Source organism: Cetorhinus maximus, chromosome 8, assembly GCF_964194155.1.
Source record: "Cetorhinus maximus chromosome 8, sCetMax3.hap1.1, whole genome shotgun sequence".
NCBI lineage: Eukaryota > Metazoa > Chordata > Chondrichthyes > Lamniformes > Cetorhinidae > Cetorhinus > Cetorhinus maximus.
Window position 1 is genome coordinate 38,247,172 of NC_135886.1, and position 23,869 is coordinate 38,271,040.

Consider the following 23,869-nt stretch of genomic DNA (forward strand, 5'->3'; position numbering starts at 1 on the left):
TCAAACAGCATTGTCCATGGACATGGCAGAACATGATTCAAGGGAAGTCAGAGTTAACAATCACCAGTCATCTGCTGAAGTAAATAAGCTGTAGCTGAGTAAGCAGAAGGCTCTAATGACAACAGTTTGTAGTAGCAGTGGTACAACAACGTCCTGTTACTGGTGCTTGGACCAACATTGGGCACAGAATTTCCATTTGTGAAGACAGAATGCTACACATGCAAGAAGTAGGGTCATCTAGCCAAGACATGTCAAAAGAATGTAAATGGAGAAAACACTGGCTGGAGAAAATGGCAATCAAACAGCACCAGGTCAACGAGGGGTAGGTTGAGACCCCAAAAGATCTCAAGCACAAGGAGACACAGTGGCAGTTCCAAGGGCAACATAGCCCAAGCAGGGTTGAATGGCATTCTGCTAAACATGGGGGCCAACATGGGTGCATGAATCAGCGTGATTCCTGAATCACTATACCGTGAAAAGTTGAGTCAACATCAGCTGGAGAAATCACATGCAGAATTCCAGAGTTAAGAGGAAAGAAAATCCCCATAATGAGAAGTGTGTTTGTTCCAGTCCCATACAAAGAGCAATGTGCAAAATTGCCCACCATTCTGGTGAAGGGTGAAAAACTAACCTTGTTTGGAAACAGCTGGTTAATAGCACTTATATGCAAAAAAAGTTCCTTCCAATTGAACTTAAGTGAAATTCACAAGACAAGATGACATGATTGCCAAATACCCTCAAGTGTTTAGTGAAACCGGCAAATCAACTCAGGGATACAAGGCTAATGCATGGGTTCAGAGAATACAAGACTAGTTTATCACAAACCTTGTCCTCTACCCTATGCTTTAAAGGAGAAAGTAGAGCAATAACTGATCATCCGATAGTGTCCGCCATGGCGGAACTCCAATCTCACTGGAGGCTGGCATGAACCCACTCTGCATCCTGTTAATGGCCCAACCAGAATCATACCCCCACGCCAGATTTTCCGTTATGCCGGGGGGAAAACATGCCAGCTCAGAACACGTCTAGACAAGTGTGACGTGCAGAAGTCGGGAGTCACCATTAGGGCCTTGCTCACATTGCGGACACCCGAGAAGAAGAAAATGCTGGAGCTCTACAGCAACTGAACCCTGGAGGAACACATGCATTGCATAGTGGGTGGACTGTCATGGGCATGGCTCTGCCACAAAGCAGCTCACAGCGGGTGGAGAGACCCCAGTTGACGACTTGGGGCTGCTTCAGAACATCACAATCTTGTCCATGGACTGCTATGGATGATCGTCAAGGGGGTGGAAAGGAAGGTCCAGCTGTGAGTAGGAGAGGAAGGTGTGCCAGGGGTGGGGTTGGGAGAGGAAGGTCTAGGTTTGACTGGGAGAAGAAGGTATTCCCGGGAGCGTGAGTTTGGGAGAGGAGGGGACGAAGGTGTTGGGGGGTTTGAGGTTGGGAGTGGGAGGAACGAAGGTGTCGGGGGTGGGGGAGCAAGGTTAGGAGGGGTAGGAGGGAGTACGAGTGGAAGAGAGTGTAACAGAAGAGAATGTGGCAAGTGGGGAGGTAGATGTAAGGGGAGGAGTCTGGAGGGGAGGAAGGAGTTCAGCGAGAGGAAGGAGTCCAAGGGGAGGAGAGAGTAAGGGTGGAGGAGAGACTAAGAGGGGGATTCCCAGGTGAATGGTCAAGGGAGGCTTCTCTGGAGTCAATGACTGCATCCTGGGGAACGAACAGAGGGTGGGTGTGGTAGGAGGGAATGGTAAGTATGAGAGTGGACAGAGTGAGCTGGAAGGCTGGGGGGGTGAAAGTGCATCAGTAGTGGTAGAAGGGGCAGCGAGGTTGGTTGGTGGGGACTTGGAGGCAGACACAAACCCTGGAGGTAGGAAGGAGGAGGTCAAGAAGGTCAATGGGGGTAGGATTTTGAGGAAGGTAGGGAATGTGCACATTACCCTGGACATCCTGGAAAGAAAAGGATTCTGGTTGGTAGGTGACAGAGGGGAGGTAGAAAATGATGCCGGGGGGTCAACAGTGATGGGGGAAAGGACATGGATGACCAGTGGAGTGGGAAGGATGGGGGAGCTTACAAGAAACTTGACAACGACCATATTTTTCGAATCGAAAGTGAGCAGAGCCTGGTGTTGGAAGGTCACAGGTGCTGCATGGGAGTGTGATCAGTGGTTGGGCGGAGATGCAGGTCAGCTCAGATGGACAACTGAAAGAGAACCCCAGCAGGCAGCATTGAAAAAGCTCAGGACAATGAGATGAGTGTGATGGGAGAAGGCTCCCCGTGTGTGGGAGACAAGTGCACGAGGCTCTGCCACACACACTTGTCCCTCCAGAAGCACTCGTGGTCCAGTTGCATGCACCTGAACTGGGGGTGGGGGGGATGCAGGGGGAGGACTCACGAAGCCTGTAAATGAAGCTGAAAGGCACCATTACACATTATTCAGCGAAAGTGAATATATTTTCAGATTATAAAGTGATAAAATGCATTCACCTGTGCAACCACTTGTAATCAGAATTTCTTAACTTTTCTAGGTCTACCACTTTTTCTAGGTGCTGCCCTGACATCCGCAGCAGGGGTTGAGACAGCCTGCCCAATGGTTGGCCCTATTGCCTCTGATGACTTTGGCGTGGGTCCTCTGGAGAGCCGAGGCCTTGACGGCCCTGGCTTGCTTTGGCTGTTCTCCTGTAGGCCAGCTGTTCCCTGTGTAGTGACAGAGGACGCAATTGAGGGGGTCACAGGCAAAGGGAGAGGACAGCCTCTGAGATTCCTGAGTGGAAGACCCAGAGGTGTCCAGCTGCTGCTCCTCCTCCCTTCGGGTGCCCATGGGCCCCGACCCACTCCATGAGGGGAAAGAGCACCTGGAGGGACATTGAGGTGCTCTGGTTCCCTTTTCTTTGCCACTGCAGGAACTCACCCATGACTACCACCATGGAGTGCAGGTCTGTGCACATCTCCGCATTCAGCTGGACCAGGGTCTCCATGGCATCCGCCATCCTTCCCATGGAGACCTCCATACACGCACATGTGGGCACCACTTCATCAGAGAGCAGATGGATCCACTCCTCCGACTCATATGCCACTCTGTTAAGGGCTTGCAACAGCTCTGTATGATGTTCCTGGCTTTCTGCTGATTCTCCATGATGAGTTGGAAGGTGGAATCCAGAGGCTTGTCATCTGACTTGGACCTCGCAGATGCCTCTTCCCCAGCAGTCATCTGAGTGCCGGGGAACTCGACTGAACCTGCCTCCTCCTGCTGTGGACATGTGTCCATGTGGTGACCACCAGATTGTGAACCTGACCCTGCTCTACATCCAGGTCCACTAAGATGAGTGTCTCTGTACTGGGTAAGTGCTGTGATGGGTCTTTTAGACTGCTTATTTCCAGCTCTTCAACGGAGGAGGTGTCCCATTGGCTGGAGGAGAGGACGTGGATGGAGTTGAGGGACAATAAAAGAAAAACAATCCAGGCAGAGAGTCATGATAGGAGTTGAGTGAAAGAAGTGTGAAGTTGAACCAGAAGGTTAGGGTGAAAGAACATCACCATAAGTGGTTGAAGTGGTTACCAGCAAGAGCTGTGAAAATATGTGATCCTCGCACATATTTGGTCAAGATGTTTGGTAATGGAAAGGCTAGCTTTGTACATATGGATTATGTTTCACCTTCAGAGGTTCATGAAGAAGAAGGGAATTGGGAAGGATATAATGGGTCTGATGAATTGGATAGTTGGGATTCAAGTAAAGTACCAATAGTTACTCAACACAAGTTTTGCCGGAAACCAGTTCAGATCCAAGTCAGTCAGACAGACATGTCTGATGAAGTGGAAAATTCAATTGAAGATCAAGGTCAAAATCAGTCTTTGTTGGAGAAAACTTCTCCTCAGATTCGGACCCAGATGGGTCCAGGTACTTGTCCAAGTTCTGAAAGTTTAGGTCAAGAAAGGAGGTATCCTCTTAGGAATAGGAAACTAGTGGTTAAGTTGGATTTGTAAATAAATTAAAAACAAGAAATGTATATAAGTTGTATGGAATTTAAACTGTGTTTTTGTTAGGGAGACAGGAGTGTAATAGCACCCTCTTGTGGCCCTTTGTGTATGTACGTATATACGGCCAAAACCTGATTAAACTGGTCAGTTGGGTACTTAACTTTCCATATGGCACACTGTCTCTTTTCTGTTCTGCAAGATATCACAGGTGATGGGCCTTCTTGAACTGATGCAATACATGTGTTGACGATATTCCCACAATGCTGTTACATAGGTTCCAGGATTTTGACCAAGGACACTGAAGGATCAGTCATATGCATCCAAATCCTTGTATGATATTCTTAACCGACAGTTAAAGAAATGATATCCCAGTTACCAACATGTTCTTAGCTATAAATCTATAGTTTGTACAATATTTTAGACATGTTGAAAGCTGGATCTTAAGAAGGACAGTTAGAGTACTTGTGTTAAAGAGGTGCCAAAATGATTTCTCAATATTTGTTACTATGAAGGTATAATCAGAACCTGCACAAAGTAATTAGGTTAGTTAGAAATTAGTTTTGCTAATGTTACCATCATGCCTGTTAAAACTATTACACAGCAACACACAAGGCTGGTGGAATTGTATTTTATCTGTAATGAATTCAACATTTCAGAGAACTAGTGTCAAGCAGCCTTCCAAAATTTATTGTTGCAAGATATATTCTACTGTAAATCATAAAAAGGAATATGCAGTGTTCATTTTAATCCCAAATGAAACAATGGGTGAGATGTCAAAAAAATATTAGAATAAATTCTCCTGAGAAATATAATCTTATTATATTTGTGTTACTTTTTCATTTTCAATTCATTTTTAATTTATTTGTCAGTCAAAAGTTATTGAAATATAAATAAGCAGCATTAAATCTGTATACTTTTATGATAGGGGTTGTTATATAAACATTTGAGCACCATTTCATTGAATTTGTTGCACACCATTGTCCATCCATAAATTAGATGGAAAAACTATATCAATGAATTTGACTTCAGCTTTGTCAGTTGTTGTGAGTAGACAATGGAATATTCAGATGCTGGAATGGCTTTGAAATCTTTGATAGTTAAATGGGCTTGCAATCTTCTGCTTTCTTCTAGTCATAGCTATTACCACAACAAGCATGGTTTTTAATTCTGTGACTCTTGTAATTTAACGTTGAGGAATATTCAGAAAAAAACTTTCATTCACCAGGAATTTGTGATTTGGCTCCAACCTGAAGCACAACAAAGCATTTCCTACTCCATATTTATCATTGTCATTAATTCATCACAAGGATTGAACATCTTATGATAAACCTAAATGTCACAAGTAAAGATAGCTAAGCCTATTGAATAGGCCTTAAAACCACCTTCACTCTACAGATCCCCTGATTCACTTTCTCTCCCACTATCTGTACCCTGAGTTGCTGTACCCCCATGGCCTATTCAAGATTCCAAGGATTATTGTTCATTACTTCTCTCATTTTCTAGCCAAGCTCTCTGCAGAAGATGGCTTAAGGCATTCACCAATGAATTCTCACGTCCTCCTCAAGGTTTCTGTACTGGGAAGAGCCCCAGATTATGAAGTGCTTTCTGGACAGAGTTTGTGAATTCTCCAATTTGATTCTGAAGGCTCCTTCCATTGGATACTTACCAATTTCCTTCCCAAAATTTCTACTTCTCTGTATTTTTTCTTCGGGATGAATGTTATAGCAACAATTCGGCCCTGAGGAGTAGAGGCGTGTTTATGTGTGTGTTATATTATTTTTTAACATATAATGCTGAAATATCACAAATTTTAAATAATTGGATCGGATTGGAGCTTTTGAAAAATTTTTAACTTTAAATCCATATCCGTAGTTTGCCATGTCCTTTAAACTTGTGAGTTCAAGGCACGTAACTCACGAAACCTGATTCAGTAGGTAAACATCCAACAGACACCCACACTGCCATATTGCTTGGAGCTATTCTTATTTTCATTAAAGCACAAGATGGCTGAAGAATCAGGATAAATGAGGAAAAGTTGTGTGGCCCATCCTTCCTGCTGAAATAAGATGAAAGAGGATGAACTGTTGGTTGACAGAGGATAGAAGAACATAAGATGGAATTATTGTGGGAAAACATTGCATACCGGCTGTGTTCAATTTAATCATTTACAGCTAACATGTAAGACAGTGTAAGGAACCTTGGTTCGGTTTATTATCTTAATTTGAAAACAATATTTGCTTTCAGGTTTACAATTGAAATCACATTAGTTATGTTAGATGTATTTGCGTCATGGTGTGTGGAACAATATTGGCACAGTTCCCACCATGTACAACGTCTCTGCTTCATTGATTAATTTGACTTCATTCCAGTAGAACACACCAATTGCTATTTGGAGTCAGCATTCATTCTTTTTTCTTGTTTTAAGTAATAAATGAGTCTAACAAATTATCAATGCGTTATTCACAGACTGTAACAAAGAAATCATCAAAGAGAATTATATTACTTTTAAGATCTCGTGACTCAAAAGTATATTTTCCTGAATGCTGACAAATTGCGTTTTTTTTTCACCTGCTAGCTCTGATCAAGATGAAGCCGAGGGCAGTCAATACACAGGCTTTGGTGGCACCCATTGCCACGCCTACCATGACGCCTATTGACACTGGAGATAACTCAACAGAGGCCGGAGGCCCTGGAGAAGGGAAAAATAATATCGTTGAGAAGCTGAAAGAGAAATTTATGAACGAACTGCATAAAATTCCTTGTAAGTATGTTTTCTTTCAAATCATGAGTTGGAGTTTTCCTCTGTCATGTAGTTACTGTTTTTATTTGAAACATTTGACTCCATTTATTCCCGGTTGCTAAAATGAGATTGTTTTATTTCAAGCTCTTTCTGGTCAGAGTGTCCAAAATTGCACATTTGGTCAAATGTGTACCCCAGACTTCTGCATCTCCACTGGAGTTCCACATCCACTGACAATTCAAAGGCTTTCCAGGGTAAAGGTCTTTTGCGAAGGAGGAGAAAAAGGAGAGACATTTGAGCAAAACAGAAGTTAAATGGAAATGCATATTGGAAAATCAAGTTTCCATTTTATAAGGATATTATTATAACATAATCTGGCAGCACCTTAATTAGCATCAGAATGCAGGAAGCCCATCAGTCTTAATAGATTTAATTGATTTTGTAAGGTTAACTGAATTCCATTTGATTTAAATAATAAATTACCCAGTACACAGCCTTTTCAGGTTCTAATGGGTGCTGACGGGTCCAATACAGTGTGTGTGTGTGCTCATTCCACACCAAATGTATGACATATGATCTTCTGGTCATGCATGTATTTGTATAGGCAACAGTGAAATCCTGATTTCAGGCAGCTTCGCGAAATTGATTGGTACCTGGCAGCAGCATACAACAGGCATGCCATGCATGGTGTTTTCAGATGCAGAGCAGCCAAGTCAGTGGTTTTAAAGGGACCACCGGAGGGTGCCCCCAAAAAGATCGTTACAGGGCATTTTACTAACCTGATGTGGAGCCAAAAAGAGCAGAAATCCTCCTCTAGCTCCGCATTGAAATTCTGGGCAGCAACCAGTCACCCACATTTCCCACTCATCGCCCGACAACCCCCACTCCTGGTTATGCCGGTGGCGATGTTCACGTCAAGTCAATTTCTATCTTCTTCATGAGCAGTGCCTCTTGGGATGGGACTGGCATCCCCAGCAGCCTGGTCGCTTCCTGATGGTGCAAGAAGGTCGGTTTTGAATAGTCCTCATGCTCATAGATTTTGGCATGGTAGCTTTCTTTGCCACTGGGTTTACAAGTTGAGTGTAGACCAATTTCTAGGCTGAAACATTTAGCTATCAGGAAAGGTAAGGCCTAGGTCAAAAATCAAAGCTGTTTCTCTTAAGTGTACCACCAGGAAGCTACACATTTCTAACACAGTGATTGATGCCAGTTTACCAATTTTTCCAATCCTTTGCCAGTGCCACCTTGGGCTTTGATCGCCATAGCTATTGTCAGTGGCCTGCTGCTCCTCACCTGTTGCCTCTGCATCTGCAAGAAATGCTGCTGTAAAAAGAAGAAAAACAAGAAGGAGAAGGGCAAGGGTAAAAAGAATGACATCAACATGAAAGATGTTAAAAACTCGGGTGGAAATCAGGTAATGTAATGAAGAGAAAATGTAAGTCAAATTTTAATCAAGCCTGATTTTATCAAACTATGGTACATGTAAATTAAAATCATCCTGTAGTAATAGCATATTATAAGTCATTTAGGTGAAGAAATGTTATTGTAACAATTGGTTACAAATTCTCAGTTTAAGTTCAGCTTTGTTCCTTCAGGAAATACCTGTTGATTTCACGCCAGTAATAGCCAATTCTGTCAAGTCATAATTTGGTATGTGATTGATAGAGTTGACCATTCACACCCTGAAACAATGAACACAGTAGTTAAGGCAGCTTTGACACCTGATTGGTTCTCATTTCCCAACTGTTCAGAGCAGTACAGAACTGGCTGTTATGAAGGAGAGCAGCAATGGTGGATTTTAAACATACTAGAATCACATAATCTAAACACAAATAGATTCCAAATTGCCATAATCCACCACTATTAAACTTCCGAATAATTAGAAAAACTGGAAAGTGATTGCTTTCATTATGAGCAAGCCTGCAATCTCTGAAGAACCAGATGATTGTGTTTCTTGTGAGTTTCCATCATTTCGAATCGGTTTGTAACATTCTTGCTGCCCCGTGTTTCTCTGTAACAAGGGGAAAATTCATTACCTTGATCTTTGGCCAAATCGTAGGACATTGATTTCATGTCATATGGGAATTGCTAAAACGCACTGCTGGAACAATAACAAAATCAGAATAGCCATGTCAAATGAATGTGTTCCAAAAGCTGCACAATTATTCATGGATATGACTCTCAAACACTTTGGCCCATCTGTTCTTTGATTGATAAAGATTGCTTTGTTTTAATTAAATTTGTAATATGATTTTCACAAAGGACATATTGCTATAACTTGTACATTTTTTCTTTTATGTAGTTCATTACTTCAAGAAAACACCACAGTGATAGGTCCAAACACATTGTTATATGGTAACATTATCAGCACATGTAGGATGTAAAGTGCTCGCAGAAAGGCAATTGTGGTGTGAAAATATTGAGCCCTTCACTTGTAGGTTCTTTGAAGCTGAAATACATGGCTGTTTTTAAGCTGTTAATTCCTTATCATCAGTGGTTATTAAACTGACAAATTCTGATTGACCAAAGAATATTTATTGACTTTACAAATGTGATTACCAAATATCCTAGCTTGCTGCTTGCTGGTTGCTGCCTTAATTAAAGAAGGAAAAAAATCATGATTGAAATTCTGATTTGCACTTGAGTGCTATTTATACGCAGATGATGTGTCAATTAGTGTCATAGTTGACAGGCATCTCTCTCTTTATTAAGGTAGTTCAGTGCAAAACTGCAATCTGGTACTCTACATTAAAATACTCCAAACAATTGTCATTTATTTTTCTGTATACTTGCTGCATATTAATTTAAATTGAACCTTTGATGTTACTTAAAAATGTATAGTGACAAATATCAAAACCATATTCAAAATCCTCTTCTACTGAGGAACAAGATAGCAACCAGCACAATACAACACAATAAAAACTTTTCTTTGGCAGTGTTGCGTACTGTCTATCATACACTCCACCCATTAAGTTTCATTCACTTCAATAGAATTTGATATCAACCAGTGTGTATAGCAGGAAGCTGATGCAGTCTGTTTCATGCTATCACCCAAGACAAATTTCAACCCGGCTATCTCAATAATATTAAGGGGACCGTATCTTTTCTCACAACTGAAGAGGTTTTATACACAAATTGCATTGTCTAGGCTATTTAGTAAGGTCACTTCTTTCCTCGGACCTTTTTTGAATTATTTTTGTGCTTCTTTATAACTGATTGTATGTATGCGTGTTTTGACTTCCTTGAGATATGACGGACCCAGATTGACATCAAAGAAGCTTGATGAGCACCTGTGTAACCTTCAGTAGAACACTTCCTCTGCTTTTTTTGCAACAGTGAATGCATTTTTAGAAAATAGATCTTTTAAAAAAATAAATATCTACCTATAGGCTGCAAATCAAATATAAATATGCCAAAACTTCTGCTTACTTGCCTATCTTTCAGCTGGTCATAAAGGGAGAAACAACTTCAGGTATCTTAGCTGTTTCAGGTCGGGTGCAAGCTTCGGTCTTTGTTTAGAACATTCTCTCGCCTTCAAGCATACAGCACAGCTGTGATTGATGGAGTTACTTGCCCAGCAGGAGCTATGCCAGTAAATTTTGGCATGTTTATGCTTTTGAGTTTGAGGAACTTATTTACAAGTGAGACTGGTCTTAAGACAAAAATATCCTCTGCACGATACATTTCTACTTTCGCTGAACCCCCAATGACCCTAATACCCAAGGCAGTTTATAAATTGAAAGCATGGAGAATCTTTATAATGGTGATACAGAGGATGAAATCCACTGTCCTGAAAGGAGAAGTTTTCCATAAATGCATCTGTTATAAATGGCGCAGAGTAAAATTCTCACCTTCAACAATCTTAGTGAAGAGGTATTTCACAACTTCTTAATCATCTAAAATTTAAAAGAAAATTTTATTCATTCATGGGATGTGGGCTTCACTGGCTAGGTCAGCATTTATTGCCCATCCCTAGCTGCCCTTGAGGAGGTGGTGGTGAGCCGCCTTCTTGAATCGCTGTAGTCCATGTGGTGTAGGTACACCCACAGTGCTGTTAGGAAGCGAGTTCCAAAATTTTGACCCAGCAACAGTGAAGGAATGACGATATAATTCCAAGTCAGGATGGTGAGTAGCTTGGAGGGGACCTTGGACGTGGTGATGTTCCCATGCATCTGCTGCCCTTGCCTCCTAGGTGGTAGAGGTCAAAAGTTCAGAAGATACTGTTGAAGGAGGCTCTGTGAGTTGCTGCAGTGCATCTTGTAGTTTGCACTGCTGTTGTTGTGTGTGACTGGTGGAGGGAGTGAATGTTGAAGGAGTTGGGTGGGATACTGGTCAAGGGGATTGCTATGTCTTGGATGCCGTTAGGTTTCTTGACTGTTTGAGCTGCCCTCATCCAGGAAAATGGAAAGTGTTCCATTGTTCCCGATTTATACTTTTAGATCAGGCTTGTCCAACCTTTTTGCATGGTGAGCCACACTTTCATTCTTTTTTTCACTCAAGGGGCCAATAAGCAGATTTCGGAAAGATACATGAATTTCAACAAAAGTTGAATATAAAGAAAAGAAGCAACTTGCTAAACAAAGATAAAGCAATGTCAAAGCAATAAATTGATAATTTTAAAAAAAGAGTAAAGAATAAAAATGACCATTAGAGTGTAAGAGAGTGGGAGTGAGAGTGGGTGTGTCTAGCTCACTTCCAGTGTGAAGGTGTTTACTCCCTCACTCTCACCCACTGTGAGAGTGGGTGAGAGTATGTGTTGGTGTGTGGGGATCAGGGTGACTGAGAATCCTGAGACTAGGGGTGTAACGTCTCAGATTTGTACAAAGTGTGGTAGTGGGCAGGAAAAAGGACGTTTTACCTGCAGCTTTTCGTGCCGTCTTGTCCCATTCCTGGTGCGTTCCACCTCATTAATAATGCATTCCTGGGAAACATGCCGGATCGCTGGTGGGGCGGCCTCTGATGCGCCCGCCCCACCATCATCTCAGGCAGTCAGTAATCCGGGCGCCATATTTAAAGGGTGCCCCTGCACAGAGCTAGCTCTCTCTCTAAGCAATCGGAAGCTGCTGCAAAGTCATGGCTGCCAAAGGGAGGAAACGTGCTGCCCCCAAATTTAGCGACACCTCCCTCAGGTGCCTATTGGACACTATGGAAGCCCGCCGTGAAGCCCTCAGGGGTTTACTCTGGGTGAAGACCAGCAAGCAAGGTCATCACTCCAGCATGGGAGGCAGTAGCAGCAGTGGTCAGCGCCAGTGGCTTGCAAAAGAGGACAGCCACCCAGTGCCAAAAGAGGATGAATGATCTCCTCTGTTCCACCAGGGTAAGTCACCCTTCTCATAACTCTCCACTCACACACTCAAACCCGTCACACATCCACAGGGATCTCACTCACTGTCAGTTCAAGGGCTATCACCATTCACTCTCTCACACAGAGAGCCCTGCGGATCATGTCCTCATCCTGTCCATGGCACCACTCACCATTCACACATGCCAGGCATCCTTATCATCTGACCTGGCAGACGCCCTGCTTAAACTCTCTCCACCTGTCTTCTTGCAGGACAAGCTGGCAACAAAAGGGAGAGGTCACAGACGGGTGGAGGAATGTGCAGGCTGAGTTCCCATCGCTGATGCCATAGTTGGCCTCCAACAGTGTCAATGCGAGAGGGGTGCAGGGCAGTTTGATCTCACTCCAGCTTCTCCTTCTCCTCGAGGAGTCAGCCAGGGGACCTCAGGCACCCATAGGGAGGAGGATCAGCAGGTGCACACACCAGGGCCATCCACCCAAGTGACTCCATATGAATACCCTCTTCCTGTGACCCCAGCAGCGTCAGTTCCACAGGCTGAGGAGGGTGCCAGTGCCACACAGCAGGCCAAGGTCCTCCAGGTCTCTGCCCTCCAGTTCATCACAGACGGAGCATCACAGTTAGCAGGCTGCCTCCACTTCTGCTGTGGATGTTGGGGAACACCAAGACGTAGTGGCAGGGTTAGGAAAGTTAAGAAAATGTTGTTGCACAGCCAGGGCATGGGTGTTAGTCACTTATACATAATATTCACTATTGTAAATAAACTTCCAAGAATGTCTCCTTGCCTATGGCTCTTTGCTCTGATGAGCAGTGTTCATGTCACTCAGATATGAAACCTTGGTTCCTGCACCAGATAAAGGCCGGTGTCTCAGTCCAAGGCCTCTTCCCTGTGCAGTGTGTAACCTTCAGATCAAAGTGGTGGTCTGGCTTCACACTCACTGGACACATTAGTGATGCCTGCACCTCGATGGTGCTTGTCATTGCTGCCAGAATGTCGTGGGCAGGCGTCACAGAGTTCCATCATTCTCTGTGTGCTCTCAGCACCTTTGAGGTTGAACTGGCCTTCCATTGCTTCAGTGTCTGTGACCAGTGACACTGTGCTCCTGAACGGGTCAGGCGCTGAAGGCGGACAAAGGATCAGGTGCATTTAAAATTTCACAGCTGCTTCTCCATGATATGACCCTTATCACAGAGTGCATGTGAGCTGCCCTCAGCTAGACAGGAGTCAGACATTCACAGATGCTATGTGAGGATCTATGGAGGATATTTGCGCTGCTATCACAGCCACACAGGAGTCAAATATTCAAAGATGCAAGGTGAAATGTCAGGACTGTCCTCACTGCATCTCGTCCTCATCCTCCACGAATTTTGCGGCTATGAGGGCATCCCGAGCGCGCCTGCCTTGTCTGTCCAGTGCGATGTCCTCAACCCCAGCACTCTCACCTTTGAGGACCTCATCACCATCATCCCCTTCGATGTCCTCCTCATCGGAGGAGATGTGCAGCTCTTCCGTTTCCTCCTCAGCCAGGCCCTCCCCCTATTGCAGCGCCAGGTTGTGGAGCGCGCAGCAAGAGGTGATGATGTGTAACACCCTCTGTGGACTGTATTGCAGTGCTCCAGCAGACGAGGCACCGGAATCTCATTTTCAAAATGCCTATCATTTGCTCCACCAAACTCCGGGTCGCAGCATGAGCCTCATTATACCGTCGCTCTACTGCAGTCTGAGGCCGCTGCACGGGTGTCATCAACCACATCCTCTATGGGTAGCCCTTGTCCCCGAGAAGCCAACCTTGCAGCCTCTGTGCACTCCTGGAAGATGCCAGGGTTCTAAGACCTGTTAAGGATATAGGAGTCATGGACGGTCCCTGGGATTTGTGCGTAGACGTGTAGGATGCATTTGCAGTGGTCGAACACCAGCTGAACATTCATGGAGTAGTTGACTGCTTATTACCATGGAAATCTAAGCACCACATGAGTGCAGTTGATGGCACCCTGCCCCTGTGGAAAACCAGAGACCTGAGCGAATTCCAGTGTTCTTGATTCCTGGCTTTCCTGATCCCAGCAAAATGCACAAAGTTGTGTGTCTTTGTGAAGATGGCATCCGTGACCTCCTGGATACACTTGTGCGTGGAGGCTTGCGAGATTCTGCACACGTCACAGGTGGAGCCCTGGAAGGAGCTACTGGATAAAAATTGAGCGCCACAGTCACTTTCATGGCCTCTGGCAGCGGATGCCCTCCATGTCCCCAAGGTGCCAAATCCTGCAACAGGAGGCATGTATGACCGACCAGTTCCCTAGACATGCACATTCTTTAGCGACACTCGTTCTCAGTCATCTGCAGGAATGACAAATGCCGTCTGTAGACCCTGGGTCTAGCAAGGTGCCTATGAGCGACGGCTCTCTGTGGATCTTCAGCTGCGTGAGCAGCAGACCCTGGCACCCCTTCATCCTGAGGGAGGTGCTCCTTCCTTTGCTGAGCCAGGTACCTCCACTGCTCTCCTTCTTCTCTGGTCTCTATAAGCCATGAGGCATACCTCTAAATCACCAGGCTCCATGATCCTAATGTTCTCCTCCTGCAGGATCAAAGAGAGAGACTTGTGGGTTAGCATAGTTGTCCCAAGAACCTCTCTTGGTTAAATTTGAAGTCCCCTTCAAGCATCCAGGAAAGTGCTAGCCATCACTTGGATGGCCAGTGTGTAGTGCACTTATTGACTGTCTGAAACCCTACCTGCCTCCACCCCACTCCATTTGACCCATTGGCGGCAGCTTCAGCCATTGGACTGCAGGCTGTGCTCTCAGCTCAGGCGCAGACATTCTCCTAACCCACACTGCAAGGCTGCACTGTTAGGTTGAATGATGAGGGATATTGGTCCAAACCTTAATAAAGATATTGCAAGTGGCTGTGGGCACCTCCACCAGTGACTGCCCCATGGCCACCTTTCACAAGGGGATTGTACAACTTGCCCAGTTGGCCAGTTATTCTGCTGCCCTCTGTAATGCGCACTAATTTGCAGTCTATGCCCGAAGGATGCGAAGTTCTGGAGCATTTGGTGACATTTTCATGCTTTTGTGTTGCTTGAGTGGGCAGAAAATCTTCAGAGGCCTGACTCTAAGCATGTCAATGGAGCTGCAACCGAACAGTCTCAGCTGTGGAAGAATGCCCATTTTTGACAAGCTTTTCCAAGTGCGTGGCTGCTCCCCTCACCCCCCTCTGCCACCCCCCCCCACAACCTGTGCTTGTATACTCCCTTCAGTCTGTGCTGCCTCCCCTGCCCACACACCACCCCCTCCCCCTCCCCCCAACACCCCAGCCTGACCTGCACTGGAGCCCTTGCCCTGGCACCGCACTGAAAGCCAGCTGGGAAAAAGTGACTTGCTGTGCCCCACCCCCCCGCACCCCATCGAATGCATGGACATCTTCCTTGATGTCCTATGGGCGATGCTCACAAACATGGGGGTTAAAGCCTTGATAAGTGACCCTACCAACTTCGGGGTTTAACCCAGGCGGATTTTCAGGAGAGCAGGGAACACCTGTTGGGCTTCAGGTCAGTTATTAAAATATTCACAGAGGCAATTATCTGTGAATTTAACCCAGCATTCCGGCAGAGCTTGGGAGTACTTCTTCAGTGAAGCTGACAGGCTGGGGAAGCCATGCTGAGGTGAGAGCTTTTGTTCACAGCGGTTCTGCTGAGAATGTGCTTTCACTGCTTGACAGGTGATTTCCAGCTTCTTGCAACTTAGTTCACCTGCCTTGGATTTCAATCAACATGATCTGCAGTTCCCTGCAGCCAACCTTCACTGCAGCATGGAAGCAGTTTACGCAGCTCTACTTTGGACCTCTGATGAGGAACAAGAGGTGCTGAACCAGCAACACCGCCAGCCAGCAGGAGCAACATCAGTCCCAGCAGCAGCTGCCTCCTCCTCAGACACATGCCACTCCAAAGCCCAGAGACGATGGACATAGAAATCCAGCTGGAAGGAGGTGAGACCCCCAACACAGAGTCTTCGAGGCAGAAGATCAGCTCTCTCGACAAGTCTGAGCACCAGTGCCCCAGGAGGTTCAGGCTGGCACAGCAGGACACTGCTGACATCTGCAGCCTCCTGGAACATGACCTCCTTCACAGTGGAGCAGGTGGGCACACATTACCGATGGCTGACGAGATGAGTGCTGGCTGTTAGGATGGGAACGTGAGGAGATGCCTGGAGAGAGAGGGTAAGGAATGGAGCTGCAAGTTATGTTTGTCTGAGAACGCTGGAAATGTCAGAGTGTGGAGCTTGGCACCTGACGTTTTGTGCCACTCACCTTTCCTGCCCACCTGAGGTCCTTGAACCTCCTGGAGTACTGAATCCAGATTCAAGGGACCACACACCTGCTGTTCATTTCTTTGGTCACTTCCATCCACATCTACTAGGTTGGAAAGGCTGTCCTCTTCCTCATGTCCTTGGCCAACGTCATCTGTTTCACTTACTCTCACCGCAGGACCTCCAAGACTCTCCAAAGCGGGATGCTAATGTTGTGGCTGGGTTAAAGAGCCACAGTGAAGCCCACTGACAGAACAAACAGGTTCCAGACCCACGACCAGCCTCCCCTCTGTGTTTGAATTGGCTCTGATAGATTCCACCCTGCATGACTCAGTGAAGATTCTTCAATTTGGTTGGTCGAATGGTGCCAGAGATCCCCTGTGGAGGATGCCACACCGGATCAGACACCAAATTTGATCCAAAACCTGGGAAAGCTTTGTGGGTAGCTGTCAGAGTGGTGTTCTGTCGCTGCTGACCATGAAACCCAGGCCACTAAAAGAAAGTCACATTCCCCACCAACATGAACTGCTGACAACATTAAAGGCAGTAAACAATTGTCAGTTATAGCTGTAACTAAAATGTTGGTAGTCAGACCCTGTTAATATATTGTAAGTCAAAGGCCTTTTGAACAGCCTGTCTAAGTGAGCTCCATTAGGTCTTACATTTGGCTCGTTGTCAGATTTACAAGAACTTTTTCTGGAGTGCTTGACATCAACCATGCAATAGAAAAATGTATTTTTAACTACATTAACTCCTCCAGTGAACTTAATGTAAATGCGTTCCTTCAGGGTCACTTTACAACCAGTCTAAATCTTGCAAAAAAAAACTCACGTGAAATTTTAAACTTGATGTGGACATTGAAGACGGTTTATAGTGGAGTTCCCCAGAGATTGATGTTAGGACTCTGGCTCTTCCTGATATACTAGTGACTTAGACTTTGGCGTACATGACACAATTTCAAGATTTGCGGATGACAGGAAACTTGGAAGTATTGTGAACTGAGAGGTGGATAATGTCAAACTTTAAAAAGAATATGACAGGTTGGTGAATTGGGCAAGCAAGTGGCAGATGAAATTTAATGTAGAGAAGTGTGATGTGATTAATCTTTGTAGGAAAAACATGGAGAGATGATATAAAATAAAGGGCACAATTCTAAAGGGAGTGCAGGAACAGAAGGACCTAGGGGTATATGTGCAGAAATCTTTGAAGATGGCAGGACAGGTTGAGAGAGCAGTTAAAAAAACATATGATCCTGGGCTTTATAAATAGATGCATAGAGCACAAAGGCAAGGAAATTATGATAAACCTGTATAAAACACTGGTTCAGCCTCATTTGGAATATTGCCTCCAGTTCTCAGCACCATACTTTAGGAACGATGTGATGGTATTAGAGAGAGTGCAGAAAAGCTCCATAAGATTAGTTCCAGGGATGAGGGGCTTCAGTTACATAGATTACAGAGAAGAGAAGATTGAGAGAAGATTTGATAGAGGCATTCAAAATTATGAGGGGACTAGGCAGAGTAGATAAAGAGAAACAGTTCTCATTGGGGGGAGGATCGAGAACCAAAGGGCACGGATTTAAGTTAATTGGATAAAAAAACAATAGCGACAAAAGAAAACCTTTTTCACACTATGAATGATTAGGATCTAGAATACACTGCCTGAGAGTGTGGTGGAGGCAGATTCAATTATGGCATTCAAAGGGGAATCAAAATCAATATCTGATGAGGAAAAAGTTGCTGTCTATGTGGAAAAGACAAGGGAGTGCTACTAGGTGAATTGCTCTTGCAGTGAGCCAGCATAGACATAATAGGCCAAATGGCCTCCTTCTGTGCTGCAACCATTATATGATTCTATGAAATAAAAGCCTCAGTAAGTTGCATCGATAGGTTTGGTCAGCACCATGTATCCTGTTGAATACAAGAAACATTTTGATCATAGAAATGATGATGATGATTTTGATATGACTTATGTTTCATAGAGTCACAGAGGTCTACAGCACAGAAAAAGGCCCTTCGGCCCATTGAGACTGCACTGGTCAAACAAGCACCTAACTATTCTAATCCCATTTTCCAGCACTAGGCCCATAGCCTTGTATGCCATGGCATCGCAAGTGCACATCCAAATACTTCTTAAATATTATGAGGGTTTCTGCCTCTACCACCCTTTCAGGCAGTGAGTTCCAGATTCCCACCACCCTCTAGGTGAAAAAATTCTTCCTCACATCCCCTCTAAACCTCCTGCCCTTACCTTAAATTTATGCCCACTGGTTATTGATCCCTCCACCAAGGGGAAAAGTTCTTTCCTGTCTACCCTATCTATGTCCTTCATAATTTTATACACTTCAATCATGTCCCCCCTCAATCTCCTCTGCTTCAGGGAAAATAACCCCAGTCTATCCAATCTCTCCTCATTACTAAAACTCTCCAGCCCAGGCAACATCCTGGTAAATCTTCTCTGCACTCTCTCTAGTGCAATCACATCCTTCCTATAATGCGGATTCCAGAACTGCACGCAATACTCTAGCTGTGGCCCAACCAGCGTTTTATACAATTCCAGCATAACCTCCCTGCTTTGATATTCTATGCCTTGGCTAATAAAGGCAAGTTTCCCATATGCCTTCTTAACCACCTTATCTACCTGTTCCACTGCCTTAAGGGACCGGTGGACATGTACACCAAGGTCCCTCTGATCCTCGGAAACTTCAGTTTAAGTTGGTATTTCAGTTTAAGATGATAAAAACTGTTCTGTAGAATTCACTGTGTTTGGAAAATTAATTTATAATTTGCAACAGTATTATTAATTTTCATCTAACCATAACTTAGAAATATATCGTAGCTGTCATTTGATATTGCCAAATCCACAACTTCAGGAAAGCAAGCATTGTACTAGATTTAAAGAGTTCCTGCTATCTGCAACCATGATAATTAAGGCAGCACTGGCTGCTTATCAGGTACAAGGTCAGCCTGAGTTTGTTCATTCCACTGTTAGTACTCCACTACAACATCGAAACATTGCTGACAAGTGGAAAGCTATTTGAAATGATTAGCATCAGTGTCATACTGTCACTCTTGGAAAAGAGTTTTCACATGGAAGACTTCTAATTAAACAAAAAGCCTTTGAGATCCACGTGGGACAGGATATGGGGGGAAAAAAAAACTAGAAACTGAGTACTCATGAGAGGTGAGTTGTCAGCGTGGAGGAAGTGTTGAGTGAAGACCGCCAACCGCCTCAAGTGATCAATGCTTTGTGCTCCCCTTTTTACACACCTGTGTAATTGACCTGAAAGTCAAAATCACTTGTACATTTGTCAAATTAGTGAGAGTAGGGGCATAGAAAGTAATTTATAATTTGAAGAATATATTAGTAATGCAAGTGAAATTCCTTAGTGACAAATGTAAAAATTCCCCATTCAGCAAATGTGTGACATAAATATACAATGAATGAAATATAATTTGCTGTGGCAGACTTCAAAAAGCAACCTAGTAATAATAGAAGATGGATCATTTCCAGTCTAGACAATATTGCAAAACAATTTTTAAAAAAGGGAATATTGAAGTGTAAGGGGTTACCCCATGACTGATGTTTCTAGGAGAGAATTAATTCATGCTGTAGAGAATTGGAGATACAATGCTGTAGCTCTGTCTCTGATCCTCTCCTAAAAACATCTTTCCTTTTGGCAATACAGGGTTGTACAGTACAGTTCAAGTTTATATGAAAGTTTTATAGTGTATTGGTCAGACCATAAGTTGATTGTAAAAACAGAAAATGCTGGAAAAACTCAGCAGGTCTGGCAACGCCTGTGAAGAGAGAAACAGAGTTAACGTTTTGAGTCCGTATGACTCTTCTTCAGAGTTGAAGAGAGGTAAGAATGTATGGATTTTATACTCTTGAAGAGAGGGGGGCTGCAACAGGTGGAGCAAAAATATTAGCCACTATTAGAACCTTGCTTAGTCTTTAACACTATCTTTAACAGTCCCATTGTCTTGTGGCCATGGCATTTTTGTCAAATCTCTCCTGAGCTCCCACCTATCCCTGACCTTCTATTTTGCTCCACCCCCTCTCCAACCCCATCACATTTCTACCTTTCTTCAGTTCTGAAGAAGAGTCATACGGACTTGAAACATTAACTCTGTTTCTCTCTCAACAGATGTGACCAGACCTACTGAGCTTTTCCAGCATTTTCTGTTTTCATTTCAGATTTCCAGCATCTGCAGTATTTTGCTTTTAAATAACTTGCTTGTGTTCAGTTTTGGACATCACAATAGGAAGGCAATATATCAGAGAGCATGCAGAGAAAAGCAACAAAAGTGATCAAAAGTATGAATGGGATAAGCTTTAAAGAAATATTAGTCTTGCAACCTATAAAAAAGGACATTAAAGGAAGAGAGCCATACTGAAGTAACTAAAACATGGAATGGTGCAAATAGTTTTTTCAAGGTAAGTCAGGCCAGTAGAATCAAATTACATCGATTTAAATGAATGAGAAGTAAAATTAAAACAAGTATTGAGAAAAAACTTCACTGAAAGAATAATTAAATATTTGTAATATTTTTCAGGCATATTAATAGAGCCAATAAGTGGCACAATTTGCACTTATCTGGTGTTTTTGATGTAGCAGATTTTCCCAAGGCATTTCACAGTGGACGGAAGGAGTGCTGAGGCTAGAAACTGAGTAGAAGCTGGAGGTTGAGTTGGTGAAATTAACCGAAAGTAGATACAAATAAATTAAGAAAAGATGTGGCCCATCAAACTCCTTACATCTGAACAAGGTGGAGTCTTTGGACCACAAACGCACCTATTTATTCATCCAATCTACTGGGAGATGAACTCTTCAAAATTCCTTTCCAAATCCTTAAAGACAATCAAGTTACTCCAGGAGATAGCTAAAACTCATTAGTTTCCTTATTCTCAGGTATTATGCAACCTCTATAAATTGAAATGTCCTCCTCTCCAATGAACATGCCCCATTCCGTTTTGAAGAACTACAGGGAATCCATCATTACTGCACACTTTGGAAATATGTTTCAGGGGACAGTGACTCTCTGAACAGAAATGCTTCCTAGAATCTAATCTTATTCTTTGTTTATGCTTTTTAGAATTGTGCTCCCATCGTTATACCTCTCAAATACCTTATCAAATTGGTCATTTTAAAATTTTCAATTATATTTTCTTTAAGCCTGCACTTCTCAAATGAAAATAGTCCCAACTCCTGGAGTTAAGAACAACAAGACTAGATATTATTTTCATCGCCGTCTTCTATACATTCTCCACAGTCTTACCTCCAAAATTTGTGGGGACCAAAACTAGGCACAGTACACCAAATATGGCTATAGTAAATATAGTGCAGCCAAAACATAGTATTCCTAGTTTTATGTTGTACTGTCCTAGCAATACAGCCTAAAGCTTTATTTGCTTTGTCAATGGCCTCCTTTTCACATCTGGATCTTCAATAATTCATCTACCTTGGCATTTCTGTTCTTCTGTTCTATATTCTTTAGTGGGCTCCTGTGCATTGCAAACACACGCCTGGATTGTCGCAAACACAAATGTATAACATTGCATTTAACTACCTTGAAGGACATTTGCTCTATATGGGACAATTCCTCCGACTTGTGTGATATAAATTCAAAAACCCATGCACAGTTTTATGTCTCCAATCTTGTGAATTGATCTATTTGCAACCTTATCCAAATCATTTATGAAGATAATGAACAATTACAATCTGAACATTAGATTCTGTGATCTGTTGCATGCAGATCCACTCCCTTTAATGGCTCCAAGCCTATCATATTCCAACAAATTTCCTATCCAGCATAATATCTGGCCACATCTGATGTTGTGAAAATCCAATAGCCATCAGTGTGGCACTCTTATCAAAGGCTTTCTGGAAATAAAAGTGTGCAGCATCACTGGTATTCAAGAAAGCAGATTTATATATGAAGACTTGGTATTATTAATTTTTATTATTTAAAGGCTGTCCAAAGCGATGATGGTTGTTGTCTGATGGCCATTGTGGTTTTTTTCCCCCAATTAAGTTGCTTTGTCACAGCAATGTCGTCACCAAATGTTTTAAACAACCCCAGAATTTCTGGCTTGCAAGCATATGAGTTTTAAGCCATTAGGAATGTATTATTTTATAGATTCACATGCTAACAATATCGGTGACATAATCTTCAGCTAATAGTTGGAAAATTCATGCCCTTCGTCTCAGTGAGAAATAAGTAAATTGTGTAGGAATTATTTGTTATTTTAACTCGGTTTCATTCCCAATTTGTGCTGAGGTAGTTCATGTAAGCTGGGGCAGCGGTTGGAGTGCTGCAATTGGCCTTCACATCTCTGAACAGAGGAGAATTATCAGTCCAGGTGATTGGCCCTGATTGCTGTTGCTAGTATGGAAATATGTATAGAAGGTGGGGGCAGCACTGGGCTCAGTGGTGTTGTCTCTGCCCTTTACGGATGAGGCACTATATGAACAATGGACTCTTGAATGAGGCGCTAAAGAGCTTTTGGCATCAATACCTCAACGAACTAGAAAGCAAGGGAACAGAGGCAGGAAAATTGGAACAAAATGATTTTAAAAGAAAGGTGAACTCGATAAAAAGTATTATCTTTTATCATTTTGAATTACAGCCTATCAATTTATGTGTAATGACAGATAATGCACAGTGCACATTAAGCAAACAGAATCAATCACTGCTATCTGAAAACAGTTTTGTTTGAGCTACTCTGTGTGCGTCATATCTCTTTGTGGCATTTTGTGAAGGTTTATTGCCTGTTTTGTCTTTTCAATTTTTTTTCTGTGCTCTTCCTGACCTATATTATCTGACCATATTTTCTGACTACCCTGGATTTCTACTGGATGGTAGGTTCTTCCAAGAATTTGTTTTATCTTGGTTTCAAGGTTTAACCATATGCCTGCACATGTTCCCTTCTGTACTCTTGGGAAAAAAAAGCATATTTTGAATATCAGTGGTGATTTGAGAACAGAGGATTAAGGATTGCTGACGCCAGGTTGCAATTTAGTAAATACATTTGTTGCTGGACAATGAAAAGCTATGTCCAATGCATGTTTAATGAAAAAGTTGGCTTCTTAGTGGCAAACACAACAATCAGATTTTTGCTGATTTACTCGAACATGAAAACATTTGTAATTGGACTGTGAAAAAAATCAATGGCAATTTAAAATAACTTATTCAGAAAAAAAAGTGTTATTAATCACAGCATTTATTGCTATAGAGTGTTCCTTTGACATATTGCAACTGCTTAAATTGTTCTGGATTTCTAATAAGTTGGAAAAGTGATTATTTTTCAATATAAGGAGCTGATTGGAGCTGGGATGGTCGTGTGGATAGTAGAGATCATGGCTGTATTAAACCTACCCAAATAAATATTCTTTCAGCTAGCTGGCATTGTTACGTTCCCTGATAATATGTCAAATGTCCTCAGTCAAATTAAAAACAAATACCACTACATAGCTGTGAGTCAGTGCCTGTCTATATCAGCAGGTAGCCAGTAAAAATTACAACAGCCTAAACAATGCACAAGCTAGTA

At 43.2% G+C, this 23,869-nt stretch overlaps 1 protein-coding gene across 2 annotated transcripts in view; it reads left to right on the forward strand.

Moving 5' to 3' along the window:
* LOC144683563 (synaptotagmin-B) overlaps positions 1-23,869 on the forward strand; it is a 254,746-nt gene that overhangs the window by 91,380 nt on the left and 139,497 nt on the right. For both annotated transcript variants that reach the window (XM_078546705.1, XM_078546706.1), the window contains exons 2-3: positions 6,549-6,734; positions 7,952-8,127. In XM_078546705.1, the coding sequence (XP_078402831.1) occupies positions 6,560-6,734; positions 7,952-8,127 (351 nt within the window). In that variant the 5' untranslated portion in view covers positions 6,549-6,559. The remainder of the gene's footprint in view (positions 1-6,548; positions 6,735-7,951; positions 8,128-23,869) is intronic.